Source organism: Podarcis raffonei, chromosome 9 (assembly GCF_027172205.1).
Source record: "Podarcis raffonei isolate rPodRaf1 chromosome 9, rPodRaf1.pri, whole genome shotgun sequence".
In the NCBI taxonomy this organism is placed as follows: Eukaryota; Metazoa; Chordata; class Lepidosauria; order Squamata; family Lacertidae; genus Podarcis; species Podarcis raffonei.
This window is the reverse complement of record NC_070610.1, coordinates 39,208,060-39,231,709: the sequence shown is the minus strand read 5'-3', so window position 1 is coordinate 39,231,709 and position 23,650 is coordinate 39,208,060. Positions and strand designations below refer to the sequence as shown.

General features: G+C 42.7%; 2 protein-coding genes across 5 annotated transcripts in view; one reads left to right on the top strand and one right to left on the bottom strand.

Moving 5' to 3' along the window:
* Positions 1 to 91: 91 nt before the first annotated feature.
* On the bottom strand, positions 92 to 11,602 carry PPID (peptidylprolyl isomerase D). The gene is made up of 10 exons (XM_053402979.1): positions 11,469 to 11,602; positions 9,505 to 9,645; positions 4,751 to 4,857; positions 3,900 to 4,088; positions 3,399 to 3,521; positions 2,518 to 2,624; positions 2,218 to 2,359; positions 1,101 to 1,187; positions 972 to 1,014; positions 92 to 588 (listed from the first exon to the last, which is right to left on the bottom strand). Exons 1-10 carry the CDS (start codon positions 11,551 to 11,553, stop codon positions 500 to 502), a joined length of 1,113 nt encoding a protein of 370 aa, XP_053258954.1. The 5' UTR covers positions 11,554 to 11,602; the 3' UTR covers positions 92 to 499.
* A 2,407-nt stretch (positions 11,603 to 14,009) lies between these two features.
* The window catches only part of FNIP2 (folliculin interacting protein 2), a 44,671-nt gene continuing 35,030 nt past the window's right edge, over positions 14,010 to 23,650 (top strand). For 2 of the 4 annotated variants that reach the window (XM_053402973.1, XM_053402971.1), the window contains exons 1-2: positions 14,010 to 14,186; positions 14,336 to 14,428. In XM_053402973.1, coding sequence (XP_053258948.1) covers positions 14,068 to 14,186; positions 14,336 to 14,428 — 212 coding nt within the window. In that variant the 5' untranslated portion in view covers positions 14,010 to 14,067. The remainder of the gene's footprint in view (positions 14,187 to 14,335; positions 14,429 to 23,650) is intronic. The other 2 variants (XM_053402975.1, XM_053402974.1) reach the window with 1 other exon arrangement.

Sequence of the window (23,650 nt, the reverse complement as noted above, 5' to 3'; positions counted from 1 at the left end):
ATCATATGTAACGCAAGGTACAGAGCACTGCTGGCTAGGGGTTGTTTGATATAACTTGATTTTGTTCAAGTAATAAAGAATGCTTTCCCTATATAATTACAAATTCAGTTTATTTCTTCAACACAATTCTAACAGCATTTGAATCTTCAGTAATGAGAGTTACAAGTGAGGGATAAAGAGGATGGAAATAGCTTGTTGAATTTAAGCCTCTGGTATGTAACCAAACTTTGTTCAAATTCTTTGCACTCGATCGTTCTGAAGTTTTACGAAGTAGCTTTTCATACACATTTTAGGTTAAAATACTACTACTGTTAAGTGCCTTACCATTTAACTTAATAATGAAAGATGTTAGAAATTATATGCAACCTTAAGAAAAGCCAAGATGTAAACATGTGAAACAGCATCAGTATTAGCGACAGTCAATAACACCCTGTCACTGCTACTCATACTAATCCTGCCTTTATCAGTGCACAAGTTAAGGAGGAGAAACTATCTTGACTTAAGCAAACATCTTTGCATAAGCTGCCTTCTCTTTTTCTTTCTCATTCTTTATCTTCTGCTTAACTTTTTGTACTTCCATTTGGATAGCTGTGGAAGTAAACAAACAAAAAGTGGTTAAAACTGCTGTTTTATGCTTTTGCAGAACTTTCACACCTTTCTCCAAAAGTAACCTATTTAGAATACAAATTCCCATTCCAAAAATTCATTTTCCCCAAGAGAGGGTTGATTTAAGAATAAGCTAGTCAAAACGCAGGAGAGAAAATAGTGTGAATATAGCTTGTGTAACTTAAAAGTCATGCATGTTCATTTCAGAGTACATAACACCCTCTTCCCTTACTTTTCTCCCCACCCTCAATGGGATACATATACTGGCTCAAGTAGCAAAAAAATGTTTTCAGTCTGCGGTGAAACTAGTGCAGCTTATTCAAAAGGCTACCTAGTCAATGGTACTAAGCAGAATGGCACTTTACCTTTGTCTTGAGGTGCTATGCCTTGAGCCTTCTGAAGCTCAGCCTTTAAAGAAAAAGAAAAGAAGTAAGCAATATGTTTATGTATATCTTATTTTAACATTGTATGTCAAACCAAGTACTTGTAATTACCAATGCCTGATCATAATCTTTTGTTCCTTCCCAAGCTTGAGCCCTTCTGTAAAGTGCTTTGGTGTTTGTAGGATCTATGGCCAGAGCCTGCAAAATAATAAGAACAGTATTTCTGATATTTCTTAAGATTCAGTAAGCAAAACCAGCTACTGCAATAATTTGAGCAGCAGCATCTCGCGAGAAGTTTTTAGCAAGGAAACAAATGATGCAACTCCTTCCTAGGTTTCTTTCAAGCAAAAGCTAGTTCTCCTTATCAGCCTAATTCAAGTCGCTAATCTGATAAGCAACAAAACCTTCCTGTGTGCCCAAGTAATAGAAAACATAAATGGCTGTTTGTTTTCCTCTACACAGTCTTTTGTGGACATTCTGGTATCTATCCATTTAAGTAGCCGCTGAACCATGCTGAACAATCAGTATGAAATAAGACTGAAAAAGATCTGGACAGTATACCGACACCTTGTGGCTACTCTGATAACCAATTTACATCACCTAGAGATCAATGGCTATTAAGTACCAAAATATTTTAATCACGAAATTACCAAGAATTCAATCAAGCTGCACTAAAGCAATTTCTTCTTATAGCCACATACTGAATCTCAGCTTGTGAGGACACACAGAAGAGGGCTCCTATTGATTTTCTTGGGGTATATGTAGGTACATATAACAGAATGTAGGTCTGCAAAAAATTTGCTGGCTTCCCCTATTCATTATGTTTATATCTCTTAAGACATGTGTTGGCCTATATGTGTTACTGATCAATGGCCCAAGCAATACATCCCAACATGCAGATGCTAAACATGAATGGATCAAGGCACATGGCAAGAGCATTTAAATATGACAGAGTTGTGGAACACTAAATTGGGCTTGAAAAATGCCTCAACAGAATTTATTCTGTAGGACAAAAAGGGAGATAAGGGGGAAGGGCCAAACAAGAAATGGCAGGTAATTAGCTTTAAAATTTTCATCAATGCTGACCTAATGCAATAAATCCAGAAACTGGACAGATAAGAATTAAGAATGCTTTGCTATGCATATTGTTTTAAATAAAATTGTGTCATAAATTGTTTGTTGGATTCTACTTTATCAATTTTTCTGAGCCAAAATATAAGCAATATACCTTAGTACAGTTTTCAATTGCATCTTGCCACTCCAACAGTTTCAGTCTGCAAGCAGCAATGTTTAGGTAGCAGCTCAATGCTACAGCATTCAACTTTGCTAAATCTTCCTTGTCTACTATAGCTTTAGAAGCTTCAATATACCTGTACAAAATAAAATGACAGAATTTGCATTATTGTATTACCACATGTCTAACTTGCAACACTAGCTAAAGCAGATAAAGGGGGGATGGCCTATTTATGCTTCTGATCAGTCCCAGAATATCTGGACCATGTTAGTTTCGAATCCCCAATTTCATTACCTTAAAGACTTGCTGTATTTCTTGACTGCCATTGCCCAGTTTTGGGATTTGAAGAAAGTGTTACCTATATTTTTTACATCTTCAGCTATAGACACAACCTGGTGAATCTACCAAAAACAGAGAGAGAGAGATGGTATCATTCTGTAATTTGCAAAAACATTTTCCTGATTTTTTATGAGAAGGCCTGCAAGTTTAGAATCTGGGTAAAACCTCAGTGCGACAGGATTTACAATCGACTATGTAATGACACATTACTTTGTCATAGGTCAGAAAAACACTTTACTATATTGTATTTTTATTCAGTTGGCGTATTAAAAGATTATATAGACTCTGCCTAGTGAAGAGCTTGGATTAAACTCATTTGGCACTTAAATTCTGAATGAGTTGAGATGAAGTGTGGCTTTTGTTCTGTAGTATTCTTTCCTGATACAGGAGCCAATTAGTATTTTGTTGTATGACCAATGCACCCTTTGCTATGCGTGCTGTCTGCAGGCAGTACACTGATATTTTTTACTCCCTTGCCTATGAGTCAGCTGAACATCAGGCCTTGTGAAAACCTGCCCACAGCGCTCTGCAAGACCCAATGGTCAACTGGAGCTTGCAAAGCATCTTGCACATGGTTTTGCAGTCATTGCTGATTGGTGGTGCCTGAGCCAGATCTTCAGCAGCCTCGCTTCTTTTATTACATTTAAATCTCACCTTTCCTCCAAGGAGTTCAAAGTGGCATACATTTTTCTCCCTTTCCCCATTTGACCCTCACAACAACCTTGTGCTGTCTTAATAAATGCTACTCTGTTTTTGGTAAGAGAGGTTCATTTTCTGTTTCCTTACAATTCCCACTGCATCACTAACATCTTTTCTCAATGAGAAGAGATACTTACATCTTTTAAATCCACATCAGAATCTTCAGGAAAATCTGTGTGAGTATCTCCAGAACCATCCATAGGAGCAAGTCCCCAGTTATCCCCTTCTTTCAGTTCACCACACTCTGCGATGATGCATAACTGTAAAAATAATAAGAGTACATGAAAGGCAACTTTACCTGCGAAAGACAGCTTACTCTGAATTTTCAGAAAACATGAATATGTGCTATTGATTTCAAGCCATTGTGCAGTTTTCCACTGAATATCATACAATTTGCTAGAATGCCAGTTAAATAATGGGAATTACTAGATACGTGTAACTGTTACAAGAGAAGAGATTTTGCCACAAGTCCCAGCCAAATTCAGCCAACAACCCACCACACAAGCTTGTATGCACACCCTCGGTTTACCATTCAGTAGCTATCTTTTATAGTTCAGCTGTTTTTCACACTTCCAAAATAAAACTTGACTCATTTATAATACTGAAAAAGGATTTCTTCTAAAGCTGTCGAAGCTTACCTTAGCAGGTTCTTCCTCCTTTACTTCAACATTTTCTAGTAGCTTTACAACACCCATGCCTTTGATCACCTGGCCAAAGACGACATGTTTCCCATCAAGATGAGGAGTTGGCACAGTTGTGATAAAGAACTGGGAGCCATTCGTGTTGCATCCTGAATTTGCCATGCTGAGCAAACCTGGCTGATCGTGCTATATAAAAAGATACCAGTGTAATTCTGATTAGAATAATTCATGAATGAAGAATCAGAGACATCCTGCTAACAAGACAAAAGGTTACAAGGAAAATGGCTTGCGGTATCTTAATTAACGTAGTGAATGTTTTCACATGATCTTAGCCAAAAGGCAGAGAAGCTGTTCCTGAAGCAGATACAATGCCAAGCAAGGCTTGTGCCTGTCCAAAGGAAATTATTAAACTGGGCGTAATAAATAACCCAGACACTCAACGAACTTAATAATAAAGTTAAATAAGATATTTAAGATAATGTGCAGAATTTAATTTGAAGTATCTTAATCACATTTAACAGCTTTTATATTAGATCTCAAAAATTCATACTAAGTAGGAGTCTGAAACATTTCCCTCAAATGAGATACTTGTTAAATGTTAGCTATATTTAAATATACTTCAGCTAGAGTTGACCTTATACAGATAATTACTTGAAATGAATTGTGAAAAAGACTATGAATTGAAAGTGGAGACACTATATGTAATTTTATTTGTTTATTTGCTTGTTCGTTACACAAAAAAAGCTTTAATAAAACTTTTTTTTAAGGCAAAGTCACATTTCATTATGGTAAAAATGAAAAACATTCATAATTCTATCAAGTGACAATTTTAATTATTAAGCCATTACCTTGTAATGGAAGTTTTCATCATCAAATTTTTCACCATATATGCTTTCTCCACCTGTTCCATTTTGATGTGAGAAGTCTCCACCCTGGATCATAAATTTCTTGATAACTACAATTTGAACACAGAAAGATGAAAGCTAACATTAGGTTGGACAACATTCCAAAGTCCTATTTCATGTAATGCATAAATTATAAATCTATAAGCTTAAGTAAACATACCATATTTTCTCGAATCTAATGCTCACCATTTTTGGCCAAATTATGTTGCGAAAATTAAGGTGCACATTAGATTCAATAGCACATTTATATTCACCAGCAAATACTTATTTTAGTTTCAAGATTCTGAAAATTGAGGTGCGCATTAGACTTGATGGTGCATTAGACTTGAGTAAATATGGTACATTTCTTGAGTACAGGGAGTTCTGCATACTAGTATAACCACCAAGAAGACCCCATCCCACATCCCCACACAATAAGCAACACTTGTGTAAGATGTTAAACAGGATGTTATCAGAGCAAGCAAGATGATGGCAAGGCTATCTTGGTCCAGCAATGGCTGTAGTTGGATAACCAAATGTAACTGGAAAAATAACTTCTTGCCACTTAGGCACCCAATGACAGAGCGGGATCAAGGAGCACCCGCAGACAACAAACCTGTTTCTTTAGAGGGAATCATAGAGTTGGAAGAGACCACAAGGGCCATCGAGTCCAACCCCCTGCCAAGCAGGAAACACCATCAGAGCACTCCTGACATATGGTTGTCAAGCCTCTGCTTAAAGACCTCCAAAGAAGGAGACTCCACCACACTCCTTGGCAGCAAATTCCACTGTCAAACAGCTCTTACTGTCAGGAAGTTCTTCCTAATGTTTAGGTGGAATCTTCTTTCTTGTAGTTTGGAACCATTGCTCCGTGTCCGCTTCTCTGAAGCAGCAGAAAACAACCTTTCTCCCTCCTCTATGTGACATCCTTTTATATATTTGAACATGGCTATCATATCACCCCTTAACCTCCTCTTCTCCAGGCTAAACATGCCCAGCTCCCTTAGCCGTTCCTCATAAGGCATCGTTTCCAGGCCTTTGACCATTTTGGTTGCCCTCCTCTGGACACGTTCCAGTTTGTCAGTGTCCTTCTTGAACTGTGGTGCCCAGAACTGGACACAGTACTCCAGGTGAGGTCTGACCAGAGCAGAATACAGTGGCACTATTACTTCCCTTGATCTAGATGCTATACTCCTATTGATGCAGCCCAGAATTGCATTGGCTTTTTTAGCTGCCGCGTCACACTGTTGGCTCATGTCAAGTTTGTGGTCAACCAAGACTCCTAGATCCTTTTCACATGTACTGCTCTCAAGCCAGGTGTCACCCATCTTGTATTTGTGCCTCTCATTTTTTTTGCCCAAGTGCAATACTTTACATTTCTCCCTGTTAAAATTCATCTTGTTTGTTTTGGCCCAGTTCTCTAATCTGTCAAGGTCGTTTTGAAGTGTGATCCTGTCCTCTGGGGTGTTAGCCACCCCTCCCAGTTTGGTGTCATCTGCAAATTTGATCAGGATGCCCTTGAGTCCATCATCCAAGTCGTTGATAAAGATGTTGAATAAGACCAGGCCCAAGACAGAACCCTGTGGCACCCCACTAGTCACTCTTCTCCAGAATGAAGAGGAACCATTGATGAGCACCCTTTGGGTTCGGTCAGTCAGCCAGTTACAAATCCACTGAGTGGTAGCATAGTCAAGACCGCATTTTACCAGCTTCTTTACAAGAATATCATGGGGCACCTTGTCAAATGCCTTGCTGAAATCAAGGTAGGCTACATCCACTGCGTTCCCTTCATCTACCAGGCTTGTAATTCTGTCAAAAAATGAGATCAGGTTAGTCTGACATGACTTATTTTTCAGAAATCCATGCTGACTATTGGTGATCACAGCATTCCTTTCTAGGTGCTCACAGACTGTTTGCTTAATGATCTGCTCCAGAATCTTCCCTGGTATTGATGTCAGACTGACTGGGTGGTAATTATTTGGGTCCTCTCTTTTCCCCTTTTTGAAAATAGGGACAACATTTGCCCTCCTCCAGTCTGCCGGGACTTCGCCTGTTCTCCAGGAATTCTCAAAGATGACTGCCAGTGGTTCTGAGATCACATCTGCCAGTTCTTTTAATACTCTTGGATGCAGTTCATCTGGCCCTGGAGACTTGAATACATCTAAACTAGCCAAGTATTCTTGTACTATCTCCTTAGTTATTCTGGGCTGTGTTTCCTCTGCTGAATCATTTGCTCCAAATTCTTCAGGTCGGGCATTGTTTTCTTTATTGGAGAAGACTGAGGCAAAGAAGGCATTGAGGAGTTCAGCCCTTTCTGTGTCCCCTGTTTGCATTTCACCATCTTCTCCTCTGAGTGACCCCACTGTTTCTTTGTTCTTCCTTTTGCTACGAACATACCCATAAAAGCCTTTTTTGTTGCTTTTAACCTCTCTAGCAAGCCTGAGTTCATTCTGTGCTTTAGCTTTTCTGACTTTGCGTCTACACGTGCTGGCTATTTGTTTGAATTCTTCTTTGGTGGTTTCCCCCCTTTTCCATTTTTTGTACACATCCTTTTTTAATCTTATCTCAGTTAAAAGTTCTTTAGATAGCCACCGTGGCTTCTTTAGGCACCTTCCATGTTTCCGTCTCATTGGTATTCCCTGAAGTTGTGCTTTTACTATCTCCCTCTTAACAAACTCCCAGCCATCATGAACTCCCTTTCCTTTTAGTATTACTGTCCATGGGATCTCACCCAGCACTTCCCTAAGTTTTATGAAGTCGGCTTTCTTAAAGTCAAGAAATTGAGTCCTAGTATGCTTGGCTGCTCCTTTCCGCTGTATAGTAAACTTCAGAAGAGCATGATCACTCGCGCCTAATGATCCTTCCACTTCTACCCCACTAACCAGGTCATCAACATTGGTTAGGACCAGATCTAAAATGGCTGTTCCTCTTGTTGCTTCTCCCACTTTCTGGACAATGAAGTTGTCTGCAAGGCCAGTGAGGAATCTGTTTGACCTTATGCTCTTGGCTGAGTTTGACATCCAACAAATATCCGGGTAATTGAAGTCCCCCATTACTACTATCTCCCTTCCTTTTGCATGCTTGGCCATCTGTTCCATGAAGGCATCATCTATGTCCTCCGTTTGGCTTGGGGATCTATAGTAAACTCCCACAATGAGGTCACTGTTATTCTTCTCTCCCTTAATTTTGACCCAAATGCTCTCACTTTGGCTTTGAGGTTCTAAATCTTGGATCTCTTCACAGGTATACACATCCCTGACATATAACGCCACTCCTCCTCCTTTCTTGTCTGGTCTGTTTCTCTGAAATAGATTGTATCCCTCCATTATTACATTCCAATCATGGGACTTATCCCACCAGGTTTCAGTGATGCCTATTATGTCATATTTAGTTTGCTGTACCAAGAGCTCAAGCTCATCTTGTTTATTTCCCATGCTTTGCGCATTAGTGTACAGACATTGAAGTCCATTAATCATTCCCCCGTGTCTCTTATTTAAGGATTTTTTCCTCCCACCACTAGGTCTGAGTGCTGTTTGCTCCATTTGGTCTATGACATTTGGATGATCATCTTCATCAATTGATAGACTCCTACCTTCAGGAGCACTGTCTCCCTCCCCCACATTAGTCAGTTTAAAGCCCTCCTGATGAGGTTTCTGAGATTTTTGGCAAAAACATTCCTCCCAACCGTTGTGAGGTGCAGCCCATCGCTTGCCAGAAGTCCATCTTCAAGAAACTGCAGTCCGTGATCTAAGAATCCAAACCGTTCCTGTTTACACCATTTGCGAAGTGAATAGTTCACTTCCACTATTTTTCCCTCTCTCCCTGGGCCACGTCGTTCAACTGGGAGGACAGATGAGATGACAATTTGTGCATTTAATTGCTTCAATTTCCTGCCCAGAGCCTCGTAGTCTCTTTTGATCTTCTGGAGGCTATTGCTTGCAGTGTCATTGGTTCCCACATGAACCAAGAGGAAGGGGTATTTGTCAGTGGGTTTTATGATTCCTTGCAGTCGTTCAGTTACATCTTGGATCTTAGCCCCGGGGAGACAGCACACTTCCCGAGACATCTTGTCATGCCCACAGATCACTGCTTCTGTTCCCCTCAGTAGGGAATCCCCTATCACCACTACACGCCTCCTCTTAGGTTTGGTCGGGGTTCTTCCGTGAGCTGTCCGTTCCACGGTCGCCTGACTTTGCTGCTCGTCTTCATATACCTGATCGACTGTAATGAGGGAGAGATCCTCAAATGGAGTCTGCTCTTCGTCTTCCATGCTAGGGGAGAGGACCTCAAAGCGATTGTGTATTTCTAAACAATCAGAGCGAACCCTGGGCCTCCTACTTCTTTGAGTCACGTTTCTCCATATATCTGGCTCCTGTGTTGGTGAACTAGCCTCCTTCTCCGGGGAGTCCCCTGTCTCCTCCTTGGTGGGGAGCGCAACTTCATCCACAACAGAGCAAAGAACTGGGCCCCCCCCCCACCAACAGTGCCTACTTATTGTCAGGATTCAGCTTCAGTTTGCTGGTTTAATGGTGATGCTCTTTTATGTTGTATTTTTTGTCTGTTTTGTGGTTATTTATTGTTTCATTTATAAATTATACTTCACCGTGGAAGTTTTCGTTTAAACAGAAGAGTAGGACACCAAAATAAAGGAAAGGATTTAAAACAAGTATAATCTTCCTTTCAGCTAACCCAAGGAAACAAAAACAAAACAAACTTACTTCTATGGAAGGGGCATCCTTTGTAATGAAGAGGCTTTCCAGTGGCTGGTCCAATACCCTTTTCTCCAGTACACAATGCACGAAAGTTTTCAGCAGTTTTAGGTACAACATCTGCAAACAATTCTAATACAATTCGGCCAGCTGGAATGAAAAGAGGTCCAAAGTTTTATTTTATCATACCAGCATCCTGCATTCCTCCATGTACATTCACGTAGCGTACCATTAACTCACCTACTGTATTTTCACAATACCCAAATAACTTCACGGCTATAAAGCGACTTGAACACAGGCTTTCCACGTGTCAATGAAGCACTCTAGTTACTATGCCAAGATTGAGCAATTCCAGTGACAACCTAGGTAAAGCTCAAATTTATCTTTTCTGGCACCCATGCACTTGACTCAATGCCACTATTTATTAATAACATGGGAGAGGCCCATTGTTCACCTTGGGTGCCGCTTGTTGGTGGTGTTACTAGTCTGTATGCATACGGTTAGAAAAATCCTAATCAACACAAATTTGATAGTCTGCCTTAGGCCATTTGTTTTGCCTTGACAAGTGCATTGAAGATTATACAGTGCGTTTTTTTAAAGACCAGCTTTTTCCATTCCAAAGTACTTCTGATCAGAATGGGAACACTGATTATTGATTGCTGCCATTAATTTGAGGCCATGCCTTGTTTCTGAAACCTGATATAGCTGTTACATGCCATGTTATGAATTAATTCAATTCTGCATCTGCCCAAGCACTGCATTTTAGGGAGCTCCAACCTCAATGTGATGGGGAAACTCTTACTTTGCACGGAAAGAGGTAAACAAAAATCACACACCAAAAGGGAAATTTAATAGAAGGGAAGCAACGTTGGCATTCAGATCGTTCACATCTGGGACAGATCAAGTGATAGAGCATGAGACTCTTAATCTCAGGGTTGTGGGTGGTGCCAAGTTGGGCTAAAGATTCCTGCAGTGCAGGGGGTTGGAGTAGATGACCCTCATGGTCCCTTCCAACTCTACAATTCTATGGTTCTCTATTAAAGTATCCTGACCTCAGGCTTTCCACTCACAAGAGCTGTTATGTGACCCTTTCCTCAAAATCAGAATCCGTGCAGGCATGTTATTGGGTGAAATGAACCGATATATAACACTAGAAGGCGATATATATATATATATATATATATATATATATATATATATTACAATATTTCTGTAGTTCAAGCCAGGAAAAAGAAATTAGTTCTGGAATTTTCTAGCCTGCCTTAGCATTCTTTAAATCTAGAGAGTCAAGGTTTACACAAATACACGCGACAAAGTGGTAAAAGCTTTTCCTCGAACATACCACTCCAGGTTGCTGATGAGGGAATCGCTTGTTCTGAGGGGATTTTTAAAAAAAACTTATTTTATATTTAACATATAAAGCAGGATGGGGCAGTACGTTTTTTCTCTAGTCTTGTTTGTGCAGTGAGGGACTTCGCGGGATTTATTCTACTTTGGGTTTATTTGTTTTTTAATTATGGGGAAAGCGGGGGAAGGGTCCTTAAGTGGTCCCGTCTCCGCCAACCCGCTTCCCCAATATTTTACTATATATACGCCGCGCGCTACGGGTGCGCTGCTCTCCGTGCGGCGACGGCGGCCTGAGGGAGAATTCCCACTCGGGCGAGGGGGAAACGATACAAAAGATCCGGGGGCAGCGCCGCTTCCTCCCGCTGCCCGCCCTGTTGGCTAAGGCAGAGCTTGCAGAACATTGGACAGCGGCGGCGGCAGCAGCAGCACACGGTCCTCCGACCACCTGCTTGCCGGCCACTGAAGGGGCCTCGGCTAGGCCGGCCACTCTCCCTCCCTCCTGCCCCTCAGGCCCCTCGCGCCCTTCGCGCCGCCGGGGAACCTTCCGCGGGCGCTTTCCGCCGCCTCTTCTCCTCCCCGCCCCCCCCCCACGACCTCTCTGCCATTTCGCCTCTCCCCGCCCGCACCTCGTTCTCCCCCAACGTCCACATCGAGAAACACCCGGGGGTTGCTCGGGCTGGAGGGCTTGCAGAGAGGAGACTCGTGAGACATGCCGGCTTCTGCTGCTGCTGCTGCTGCTGCTGCTGTTGCCTCACGCCGCCGCCGCCTCCTCTGCGCCTCGGCCTTCCGCTGCGGCCTGCAGTGGAGGCTCCGCCTTCCTGCTTCAAATGAGGCGGGGGAAGCTCGCCGGCCGCCCCTCCTTCCCTGTAGCTCAGAGGCGAACATCTAGAAGAGCGCATGGCGGCGGAGGCTGCTGCTGCTGCTGCTGCTGGGGACATCGAAGCCCGAGCGTGTTTTGGGCACGGTCGTTTTGTTTTGGTTTTCCCTTCCCGTCTTCAGTGGAATTTGCTTACTGGCTCTCCCGAGTAAATTAAGGGTGGCAGGCCGCGTCGTTGCGAAAGGACAACGTTCCGACGAGCTTCGTTTCCAGAGCTGCGTCCTACTGTCCCTCGAGAACACTTTCGGTGTATATGCACTCTCCAAGAGGACGATATTTCTGCGTTTTAATTTAACACCAGTGCCTACGCCGCTTGACCTCAGTTCTCCGTCATCTTTTAGTTTTTGAGGCAGGAGGGGCGGGGTTTTGAAGTGAAATACGGCTTTAGATGCACAGGACAGGAATGTCATTGTCGTCGTCATCATCATCATCATCATCATCATCATTATTAAAGTTCACCTGTGAGCTTTTGCAGAGTGCCTTATAGTGACAGACCACATAACCACATATTTAGGTATTCAACTGCGTGATGGCTTCGCGTAGGCAAGTTTTCAAGGCTAAAAAGAAGAGGAGGGATGGTACGGTTGTGTGAAAATGAGTAACAGAAAATCAAAATACCTTAAAACGAAACGTTTAAAACCAACTACTCAAGATGCCAGAGTTCCTGGGGAAATATAAAAGTTTTTGGTTCAGTTTCAGATAAGCTCCCTGTGAAGGGCATTCTATGTGCAGGAATCTGTGACTGAAAAAAAGTCCCCTCTGGTGGTCACAACCCTCCTAACAACAGATAGGAAGACCTTAATGTTTGTGCAGCCCCATATAGAAGAAGGCTGATTTTAAGGTCAAAAGCCATTTAGGACTTTAAAGGTAAGCACCAACACCGGAAGGCCCAGAGAAGTATATTTTGTCCTTCTCCTGTCATATGCCATCCATCAGGGTGACTATATTGCTGCTGTCTGAAACCAGTCTGAAGCCACTGAAAGAGATCCACATTATCAGTCTGATTTAATGGTCTAGTGTTGGACTGCGGGCTGCAATTACCTGCTCTAGCTCCTTGCCCAAGAAGGGGATATTTGCAACTAGCAAATGGTTGTTACAAATCCAAATAGGATTTTCTAAGGGACAGTACTTTCAAGGCATCTAGAAATCTGAACTACATTTATTAGGGAGTGAAGTCTCATTGAACTAAGTGACCATCAAACTTACTAAACATACATAGGCTTGGGCTGCCAGCTTGAGCGCATATAGGCACAGCTATATACATTTTCTTATAAACAAACTGCACCGAAAACAGTGGCTTCTAAACAGGATAAGGCTGCATGTGAAAATGTTTAGAGCAAAGCCAAACTTCAGAAGATGCAGAAATGTATTTCAAGAAACACATCGGCCTTTATAGTGGTGATTGCCTAGAAAAAACCAGAACTGGTCTCAGCTGGGATATAATCTACTACTGTATATATTTTGGCTGATTGTTTGCTATGGTGGGGGTGGAGTTTGGACACCTCCTAAGACAGCATAATCATATTTTGCATGATGGTTCTTGAGATCAAGAAACAGGTTTTTGTCTATATTTGGATATGATTGGACACTACTTTGAATCAAGATGGCAGACTGAACCATTCCAAACTGCACTGATTTAAACCACTGATGTTGAAATCCACTGGTTTTCTTTCTTTCGGCAGGAGGCTGCTGCTGATTCATAACTGAAAATCCAGTTACTTTTAACATTTGCAGTACTTCTTTGTGCGTAGTTCTTGTGAGTATGTTGATTTCGTGAAACCGGAAATATTGCATTGTGCCATATATGAAACCACAGTGTGAAAAGGAGGCCATCCTTTCTTTCCCTTCATCTTCTCGCATCCCCTTCGCTTCCATCCAAAGACAGCCCTTTCAAGGCCCTCTGAGACTGATCAGGGAAAGAAGAGAAAACCCGCGTCCCTTTAAGCGTGCCTCTTGCGGCGCGCCCGGGGAAGGCTCGGAATCCCCGAGTATCCAATGACAAAACGCAGGGCGGGGATTGCGCGTTCGGGAAGCTCCCAGGCTTGGATTGTGGGGCTGCGGAACTCGAGCCGGCCGCAGGGGGGAGCTGTGCGTGCCGCCGGGCAAACCCGCTTGGCTCGCTCCCAGTCATATGACTGGCCGCCTCCATTAATGCCTGTTTGGGAAGAGAGGGAGGCGCCGGCTCAGGGGGCGGCGGGGCGAGGCGGAGCGCTGGAAGCGCAACTCGGGCTGGCCAGATCGTGGCTGGCATGGATGCTACTGCAGCAGCAGCAGTAGCAGTAGCGAGCGACCTGGCGCAGGTGTCTCCTGGCTCCCCACGCATGCTTCCCTAAGCTTAGGGCGGCAGCATGGCCCCCACGCTGCTCCAGAAGCTGTTTAACAAAAGGGGCGGCGGCGGCGGCAGCAGCAGCAGCAGCAACAACTCAGCTTCTCCTTGTCAGGCGGCCAAGGAAGGCTCTGCGTTCAGGTGAGTGAGCAAAGTGCATGCATTGTGCCCGGATCATCGAGGTGCCTCTGTGCGAGTTATTTTTCCTCTTATGCACCCAGCTTTTCTCTCTCTCCCTCTCCCTCTCTGCCCCGCTCTCTTCTTCTTTCTTTCTCTTTTTGCTTATGCAGCAGCCACCGGGATTACCCTGCGCTCACGGCGGGCGCATTGGTCGGCTCGTTCTGCAGATCGAAAGGCGAGGGGAGAAATTGCTTCTTTTGCAGGTCCTACAGGTCACTTTGGGACTCTGAGCGAATGCAGCGCTCCGCGAGGAATGGAGTTGATCCTAATGTTTAAATGGCTCTGAAATGGTTAAGACGTGCTGCACATGTTCAGCAGCTGTTTCGTAACAGCCTCCCCTCATGGGTAAAGTGCTCGACGCAGCTGGTGGGCCAGGCCTGTGGCTGCCTTTAGACTAGGATGCGCCCTCCCATTTGAGGTGCCTTAGGCACCTCTTTCTGCTTTGAGGTACCTTAGGCTGCAGTCCTGAATTCACTTACCCTGCATGTAAACCTCTTTGAGCTCCATAGGACTTGATTCTTCATAGGCATGGTTAGGAATATGCTGTTGGTTTTTTGCTGCACTGAGCTTCAGGTTGGGGAAAGACTTTATTCAAGTTGATGTGATGTAGAGAGGGGATGTAGGACTTGAACTGTACCCTGATTGAAATCTTCACTCAACCAAGAGGTCAGAAAAAGACACATGCAGCTCTGAACGTCTTGAAAGATGCACGCAATACAAATATAATACTCTTGTGATGTATGTGCTATGTGTTACAACACACTGCAATACATTCCCCTTTTCACTTAAGCCCCACTGTGTTCATTGGGGTTGGCTCCTTGTAAGTGTGCACAGGATTTCAGTCCTCAGTAAGTAGTGTATGATGAATGGGAAACTTATGATCCTGGAGATCTTATTGAACTACAGTTCCTAATAGCTCTGACCATTGGACATGCTGACAGCATATAATGAGAATTGAGAGTCCATTCGCACCCAGAGGGCCATAGGTTCCCAAATGTTTTAGGAGTTGAGAATGTAGCCTTACGTGAACTTGCTAGTATGGCTTCAAAAACACTGCACCCTGTATCTTCTGATACAATTCATACATGTTTTCGATAGGAGTCTTAAACAACATCATTCATTCTAAGGACACCTCTTAGGTTTGTTTCTTAACCCAATATAATATTTTTAAATCCTTCAGTTTTAAAAGATGCACAAGCTATTGGGCTATAAATCAACACAATGTTAGTCTTCTGCTATTTGCTCTCCCTAGTACGTATATGTTTAAAATGAAGTCCTAAGGGAAAACTTAGGCCCACTCTAGCCTAAAAGCTTACACACTGTGTTTTAAAACAATTTTATAATGTTAAGCATTTGTGAATCCTCTCTACAGTTTTCTTAGATGTTGCCATTTAAAGACGCCTTGTTGTAGCCAGAGAGTAAGTATTAAGGCGATTTAGCATAAAACATTACAGACGTGTGCTACTCATCTGTTGAGCAATGAAATGATGCCAACCCCATGATGAGCTGACAGTTCTAATATTTATTTTTCTTGTATTGATATTCTGCCTTTCTTCTATCACAGAGCCCATGCTTCTATCACACAGCCCCTCCTGTAGGTCATTTGTGAAAATAGGAGGGAGGAGAAAATTGCATTCAATATTCGGTTCTGAATTTGTTTTCAAATGATGTTTAGACTACTTGGTTTTTAATTTACTACTGTATGCCCTTAGTGTATGTGTGCTAAATTTACACACATGCATACTGATGCATGTAAACAACCTCATTGCCCAGTATGACTATTTGTCAACTCCTGGGTTAGGATAGCAACTGGTGTCTTGCCTTGTGTTAGTACTGACAGAATGCTCCTACGTATGCTGAGAATTACAGCTTCATGGAGATAGCTGCAGGTTTAATAGATCTCAGCCTTGTGGAAATGGGGCATGGTGTGGAATGAGCACTGCACTGTAGTGGTAGAACATAAGCAGGGATTTAGAAGGGAGAGACCTGTGGCCCTCCAGGTGTTGCCAGGTTACAGGTCTCACCATCTCTGTGTATGAAGCGAGCCATGTACAAAGTGAAGCTTATAACAGCAGTTGGAGAGTAGAACAGGAAACGTTACTATGTTCATGGAGGAATGCATCAGTGACCATCTCTGGTCAGGCTGCTCAGCACTTATTTTCAGGGTAGCTCTGTATATTTAGGAGTGGACAGAAGGATTGAGGTGACTCCATGATCACTGAAATCACTTCACACTTTTGTACAGTGAAAGGATATTTCTAAACCAAGTCCTCATTTCTGCTTCTAGAAATCTGAACAAGCTCAGTTATTCTATCTGCTTTGAACATACAAGCAAAATAAAACAATTTGCTTGAGCATTGCAGGCGGTACCTTACTAAGTCATACTCAGAGTAGACCCATTGAAAGCTAATCATTAAGCCCATTGATTTCAATGTGTACTTTACTCAGACACAACCCAGTGTTTTCGCATCATCATTTTCTTTCATCTGTGACTTTCTCCCCAGTAGACTTGCATTCATAAAAACAGCTTCTCCATTGCAGTTTGGGGTCATATTAGTTTTTATTTCCTGTAATTAGTCTCATTGCTAACGTGGAGAACCAAATGGAGCAGCAATCTACAACCACAGAACCAAACTTCTGTGTGTTTGCTGTTCCCTTTTCCCCGTATTTGCTGAATAATCAGAGGGTTCAGAAATCAGTCATTTCATAATCTGTTCACTTGTATTGTGAGAGAGGCTGGTCAAGGCCAAAGCGATTACATCACATGTGTAGACAGCACACTTTCACATGACATCCCATTCCATTCATTGTGACTGGTTAGGTCTTGTGACTGGGTAATGTCTGGATCTTTTGCCAGGTTCTATCCTTTTGAAATGCTAAATATGCTGGGAAAATAAAGACTGAAAGAGGGCGGGGAGAAGGACTGGGCTGGGGGCTTTGATTTTCGCCTTCTCCCCGTTCAAAAACTAGTTCTGCTCATTTTAACGTTTTATTTTCCAACTAAACCACTCAAAGTAACATACCCTCCCCTTCAGATTACTCTTTTTCGTTAATCATGCTGAGTTAACACTGCAGTTCTTTTGCAGCCTCAGGTCAAATGGCCAACTTTTAACATAGGTGGAGAGGTCCTCCCTTCCTGGTTCCTTCTGATGTTTCCAGGTGGGAATCCTGTTGCATATATTAAAGCCTCATAACCGTTGCTGGGTCCTTGGAAGGTTATTGGAGTTAGCTGCACACATTCTGGCTGCGATTCTTATATAGCAGTTTTCCTCGGTCCGGTACCCTCGATATATCCTGAGGGCATTAGGCTAAGGAAGATGGATATATGATGACTTCCATGCCACCTCTCCATGTTTCCTGTGAAGTTGCCAGCATCCCCTACACAACCATTCTGTGCATGCCATCTGTGCAGTTCTGAGTGCATAATTTCTAAAAGTGTTTTGACTTAAGCTGATCTGGAAGTTCTTATCCCTCATCCCCTGTTACTTGACGGTGGGTCACTGTTACTGTTATTTCTTTTCTGTGCTCTGGAACTGAACCCTATCAGAGGCCAAGGTTATACCCAATTTTTGCTCCTTTTGCTGCAGGACCCATATGTCAACCTGAAGTGGACAGCTTGCACGATCATGCCCTATAGAGGCAGATCAGCTGCTGTGCTGAGTGTTGTCCTTTCTTAGTGCAGTTGTGAAATCTTTTTGCTTTGCAATGAGCCATTAGTAACAATAAGAGAACTAAACACCTAGCCACATAGTACCTTTACTCCATAGTACTGTGATTGTGTCATCAAGCTGGACTAGCTGAACTAGCTGAGAGTTCAAATGTAAAATAGGCAATTTAGAAAAGTGTTGATGACCCACTTCCTAAGGGTGGGGGAATTGACATAGTTTGGCTTTTACTTTATGGCGTAAAGCTTTTTGGCTTCTGATACATTCACATGGGCTTAAAATTACTAGTAGGCTGGCAAGCAGGTGAAGGAGATGATCTCTTTGCCTACATGCTGTTATTAAAAGCTCTCTTGGTGTGATGCCATCACAATATACTATAGGCTGGTTGTGGTGAGCTGTTCAAACTGGTGATGATGAGCATGGCCACAGGCAACATTTGCAGAATTGAAATGTATGGAATCGCATGGAGCTCTAGTCAGTGGCGTAGCGTGGGTTGTCAGCACCCAGGGCAAGGCAAGTAATTTGCGCCCCCTAACCCGTGGATTTGCGCCCCCTAACTGTAACCCGCCCGGGTTGCGCCCGGTGCGGCTGGCCCCCCCTGCACCCCCCACGCTACACCACTGGCTCTAGTATCCGATTTTAGAAGCATTTGAGAGTATCTCAGCGCCCTGAGTAAATCTGCTGTACATCTGTGTCTTCTAGAATCTGGCCCCTCTTCCTTCAGCTGAATTGCCAGGCATGCAGTGCACGGGTAACAAAACTTGGTTGCATGTCCATAGAGAAATCCTTAATATTACTCAAGATATCTCTTTTGGAGCTTGAGGTTGTCTTTGCTGTTGTCTTGAGCAGCCTGCAGGTGGAGAGTGAGTTAGTGAGACTTCCCCTTTTTTAAAGTGATCCCATGAGTGCCTGCTTATGGAAATGTTTTGTGGGAATGTATTCCCCCCCCCCTCGCCGCCTAGTTTTTATACCCTGGTCCAGCACGGTTGATAAATTTGACTACAGGCATTTCCACCTTAGCAGCATCCTTATTTGGAAATGTGTGATATAAGCAGCACAGTTGCAGTATAACTTATTTCCTGCTGAAAACCAAAATGAAAACATATTAAAACCAGTGTTCAATAATTTGCTAAAACTGCTGCATCTAAATAATACCTTGGGATATGTGTTAGCAAGTTTTGAACACAGTAGGCTTCTGCTTTGAATACACTTAAGCTTTGAATACTCCAGTTCTGTCCTTTCTAGGATTTGCAGCTGAACACATGCTTTATTGCTGCTGTGCAGGATCCTTAGCTGGTAACAATATGTTAGCTTTGGTGAATGAGCTCATTCAGTTGGCAGTAGATTGCAAGCCATTCCTTTGGTCATGCTGCAACGCTTAGAGAGAGTCTGCCAGCATGAAATTTAAAAATTAGCAATACTCCATTGCTGGTAAAAGGGAAGAAAGCGTAATGAATTTTGTTGCTTACTTGTTACTTACTTTAATGGTACCATAGAGGCTATGGAACAATACTAAATGTAAGGCTGTGTGGATTTATACTGTGTTCCTGTTATAAAGTATAAATTCTACACGTTGTGACTTTTCATGTCAGTAATTTGGTATGAAGAAGCACCTTGAGTCAGGTGTGCAACTTGCCAGATTTTAAGGAAAGATAGGTGAGAAAGTGGTGGTCAAAACAGCTGCTGGAAAATATAGGGAGAGACACATGGCTGGGCGCAATTTGGTATTGTATCAAGTATCTTCTGTATCTTCTTTCTTCTTTCTCGATCACTCGTAGCCGAGTAAGATTGTCTTTCATAAACACGGTTTTAGCAATGAGTCCGTAAGTGACAGTGGAGGCCAATTCTGGATCCACACTTCCTTCCACAGTGGGGACATTGGTTTCTGAGCGGGAGTTGATCACGGTGTGGATTTGCCAAGCATGCCTTCCTCTTAGCACGTTTCTCCCTGGCGTCCTGAGTTCGCTCAATGGTATCTTCTGTATATAGCAAAGTGAGCTATTATATAAAGAGGAAAACAAAGGTTTGGTACCTAGGTAGGTGGTCACTGGTCCATTGTGTCTTTTGCTTGAGTATTGGCCCTAACCTGAAAGACTAAGGGAAGGGAAGGAAAATGGTGGTTGTGTGAAGGCTAGGTTGCAAGAGAGTTCAGTATGTGAATCTATATAACATGTTTATTGCTTATGAAGTATATGAGGTTAGGTAAGGGCTTTTCATTTTATTTTTTTTAAAATGAGGTGCATGAGTGAATTCATAAGTGTCATTAAGCTTCTCTAAGACTGAAAGGGTTTAGATGGTTGTTGTTTTTGTCACAGAACTTTATTCAGAGGAGAGAGCTGCTTCTGGTTACCATGGAAACATATTTTTGGCAGAAAGCAGGAGGCCTTCAGGCAGGACTTCTCCCTGGATTTATTTCAAATAATTTCTAAACCACTTCAAGATAGGATCTCAGAGCACCTTATGACAAGAAACACAACATAACAGCAGGAGTGTCTTAGTGAGAACAGTATGGTAAAACACTTCATTAAAACATCATCAGCTTAATCAGGGGCAGTGAAAACTGGCATCAACTGCCAGGAGATGCCTGGGCAAAGAGACATGCAGTTTGACTTCACCCCCTGAAGCACACTCCATTGTCTCTTGAGACAGACAGATGCCAACAACAACAATATAAAATACAGTGCTAATGTTCCTATTTTCTTGATATAAAACTGTAATTGAGTTATTGTAGTTACAAGTTAACTGCCACAAAATATTGCAGTGGGGAGTTCTTCTTCAGCTTGGTACTGCAGTCACTTCATTCTATTCCTGCTCCACAGTTCCCCAGATTCCTTTTATTTCTTTTCATTCTGCACCAGACCAGAACCTTCTATATTCAGTAAGCATGCCTTAATTTGGCTGCCTCAGTTCCCCCTGCATCATGCCAGGGTTTTTTTGCACATGAGGTGCTCCTACTTCTACTACATCAAACCTTTTATAGGCAGCTCTCGCTTCCATCCATAACCATCCCTGGTGAGATTTACAAATCCAGACAATACAGAGGTTACCTCTCACAGAGCAAGAATTTCGAGGACCCTTGGCAAACTACAATTCCCAGGAATATATTTTTCTGGCAGGGGGAGCCATATGCTTTAAATGTATGGTGTGGAACTGACCTTGGAATGACATTTTACATGTCATACCAGAACGTTGTGCAAGAAAAGTGAAACTAAACTCAAACTCAAAACACGTTCTTTTGCAAGAGGTCACACAGGCGGAAGCGCGAGAGCTGCTATAGAACCTACCTATTATAACATTACACAAACGTGTCTGCAGACTCTTGCATAAGTGTTTGCGGAACAATGCTAGAGGCAATTTCCCTACCGTTCATGGGGGGGGTTGCATTCAACCTTTGATAGATATGTCTTGTCTCTGGAATCTATTGCCACTTTTGCTAAAAGAGACAGCTTAAGGCCATGTCATGGCTGTACACCTAGGATGAAACCATTTTAGCCTTTTAATGCTCCATTTCCGGTTTAAATATTAAATCAGATAATGTTGCAATGTGATTGCTAAATGTCCACTCATATTGTGAATTCTCATTAAGTCTAAATTGAAATATCTTTCATTGTAGCAAAATTATTCCGTCTCATGTGCAAGCTATAAAAACGAGCTCTTCCATCCTTCTCAATAAACCTTCCAAAAAAAAACAAACCCCTCCTTTGAAATGAATATAGTAAGTTGACTCCAACAATTTTACCAGCTCCCATATACCTTGACAAATGAGTATAGAAAACAGTAAAGCCATTTCCGGACTGCGGTTTATCATCTAGCTCATCGGAGGCAGGATTTCCTAGCATTCATCACCAGTTGAATATGTAAACATCACTCCATAGTGGGGGTTTTTAAATGTTACATGCTGATAAAGTTATAATGGTAGGCATTGTGCCTTTCTTCATTCTCCTTGCACAAAGACTTATGTGCATTGTGCTAGTTGTGACAATTCTATTCCTCTTCATACATTAGAATAACACCTATATGAGCATGTTAACTTGAGGATAGTGCCAATGGGAGACTATTATTATTATATAACTTATATAATATAACCCTTGTTCTTTTAATCTCATCTAATTATCTAGCACAGCTGTTGCTTAGTCTTCAAATGGCAAGCCATGAAATAACATTTATTAAACAAATCAAAGATCTGGTTCATGTCATCTTCTGTGGCTGCTTCTTTCCTTTCCCCAGAGTCTCCTAAATCCATTTTCACTTGTGGTGCTTTGATGTGGTGCATTAATGTTTGTTTTTTGTTCAGTGGGTGATGGTAGCTTAAACATTTTGATGCAAACAGCAGTAGTGTAGTGGAAAATTCTGAAGTGCAGCACTGTTGGTGACAATGCATAGCCATGTCCCCAAAGCTATGCCACTTTTAGGATTATAGAACAAAAATGAACTTCTGACCAGTACAAACATTATAGCTTCTAAAGCAGGGATAGGCAACCTAAAGCCATTGGGCCAGATGTGGCCCAGTCGCCTTCTCAATCCAGCCCATGGACGGTCCGGGAATCGGCGTGTTTTTACATGAGTAGAATGTGCCCTTTTATTTAAAATGCATCTCTGGGTTATTTGTGGGGCAAAGGAATTCGTTCATATTTTTTTTTCAAAATATAGTCCGGCCCACCACATGGTCTGAGGGACAGTGGACCTGCCCAAGGCTGAAATAGGTTGCTGACTCCTGTTCTAAAGCAACCCAGCTTTCTTCGTACTATGATCTCCACTTTAACATCTAGCCTGATGAAGAGTTCTGGTGGATTCCAAAGCTTGCACACTATTCTGTCACATTTGTGTTTATCATATTAAAGTGGTTTTGGAGTTTTGCAAAATAAAAGTGGTACTTTAACCCATAGTTTTTTGGTGTGCATAGCTATATATATTTATATATATCTCCTTCTGCTTGGTTTACTTGGTGGATATCTCTCTAAGAAAAACTTACTTATTTGGAATGCCAAAGACTGGCAGATAGTGCCCCAGGAGATGCCATCATCATCTCTGCTGTGCTGGTGTTGCATCATCCTTGCCCATCCTTGCTCTGCCACACTTTTGGTTGTAAGAGCAGCAGCATCATTTTGGGCTCAGTACGCAAGACTGAATGCTGGCCCTCTTTCCTATAGCAGTGCACTGAATTTAGCTGTCTCCTACCTCCATCTGTAGGCAGGTTGAGATCCTACCTGCCCACAGACAGGGGGCAGTCTCGCCAGAGTGGTACATGCCCTGGTTATCTCCCGCTTGGACTACTGCAATGCACTTTACGTGGGGCTACCTTTGAAGGTGACTAGGAAACTACAACTAATCCAGAATGCGGCAGCAAGACTGGTGACTGGGAATGGCCGCCGAGACATATAACTCCGGTCCTAAAGGATCTTCACTGGCTCCCAGTACATTTCCAAGCACAATTCAAAGTGTTGGTTCTGACCTTTAAAGCCCTAAACTGCCTCGGCCCAGTATACTTGAAGGAGCATCTCCACCCCCATCGCTCAGGACTGAGGTCCTCCTCCTAGGGTCTTCTGCTGGTTCCCTCACTGCGAGAAGAAAAATTACAGGGAACCAGGCAGAGGGCCTTCTCGGTAGGGGCACCCTCCCTGTGGAATGCCCTCCCTTCAGATGTCAAGAAGATAAAGAATTGCACAACATTTAGAAGACATCTGAAGGCAGTCCTGTATTGGGAGGTTTTTAACACATGATGTTTTTATTATGTTTTTAGATATGCCGTAAGCCACCCAG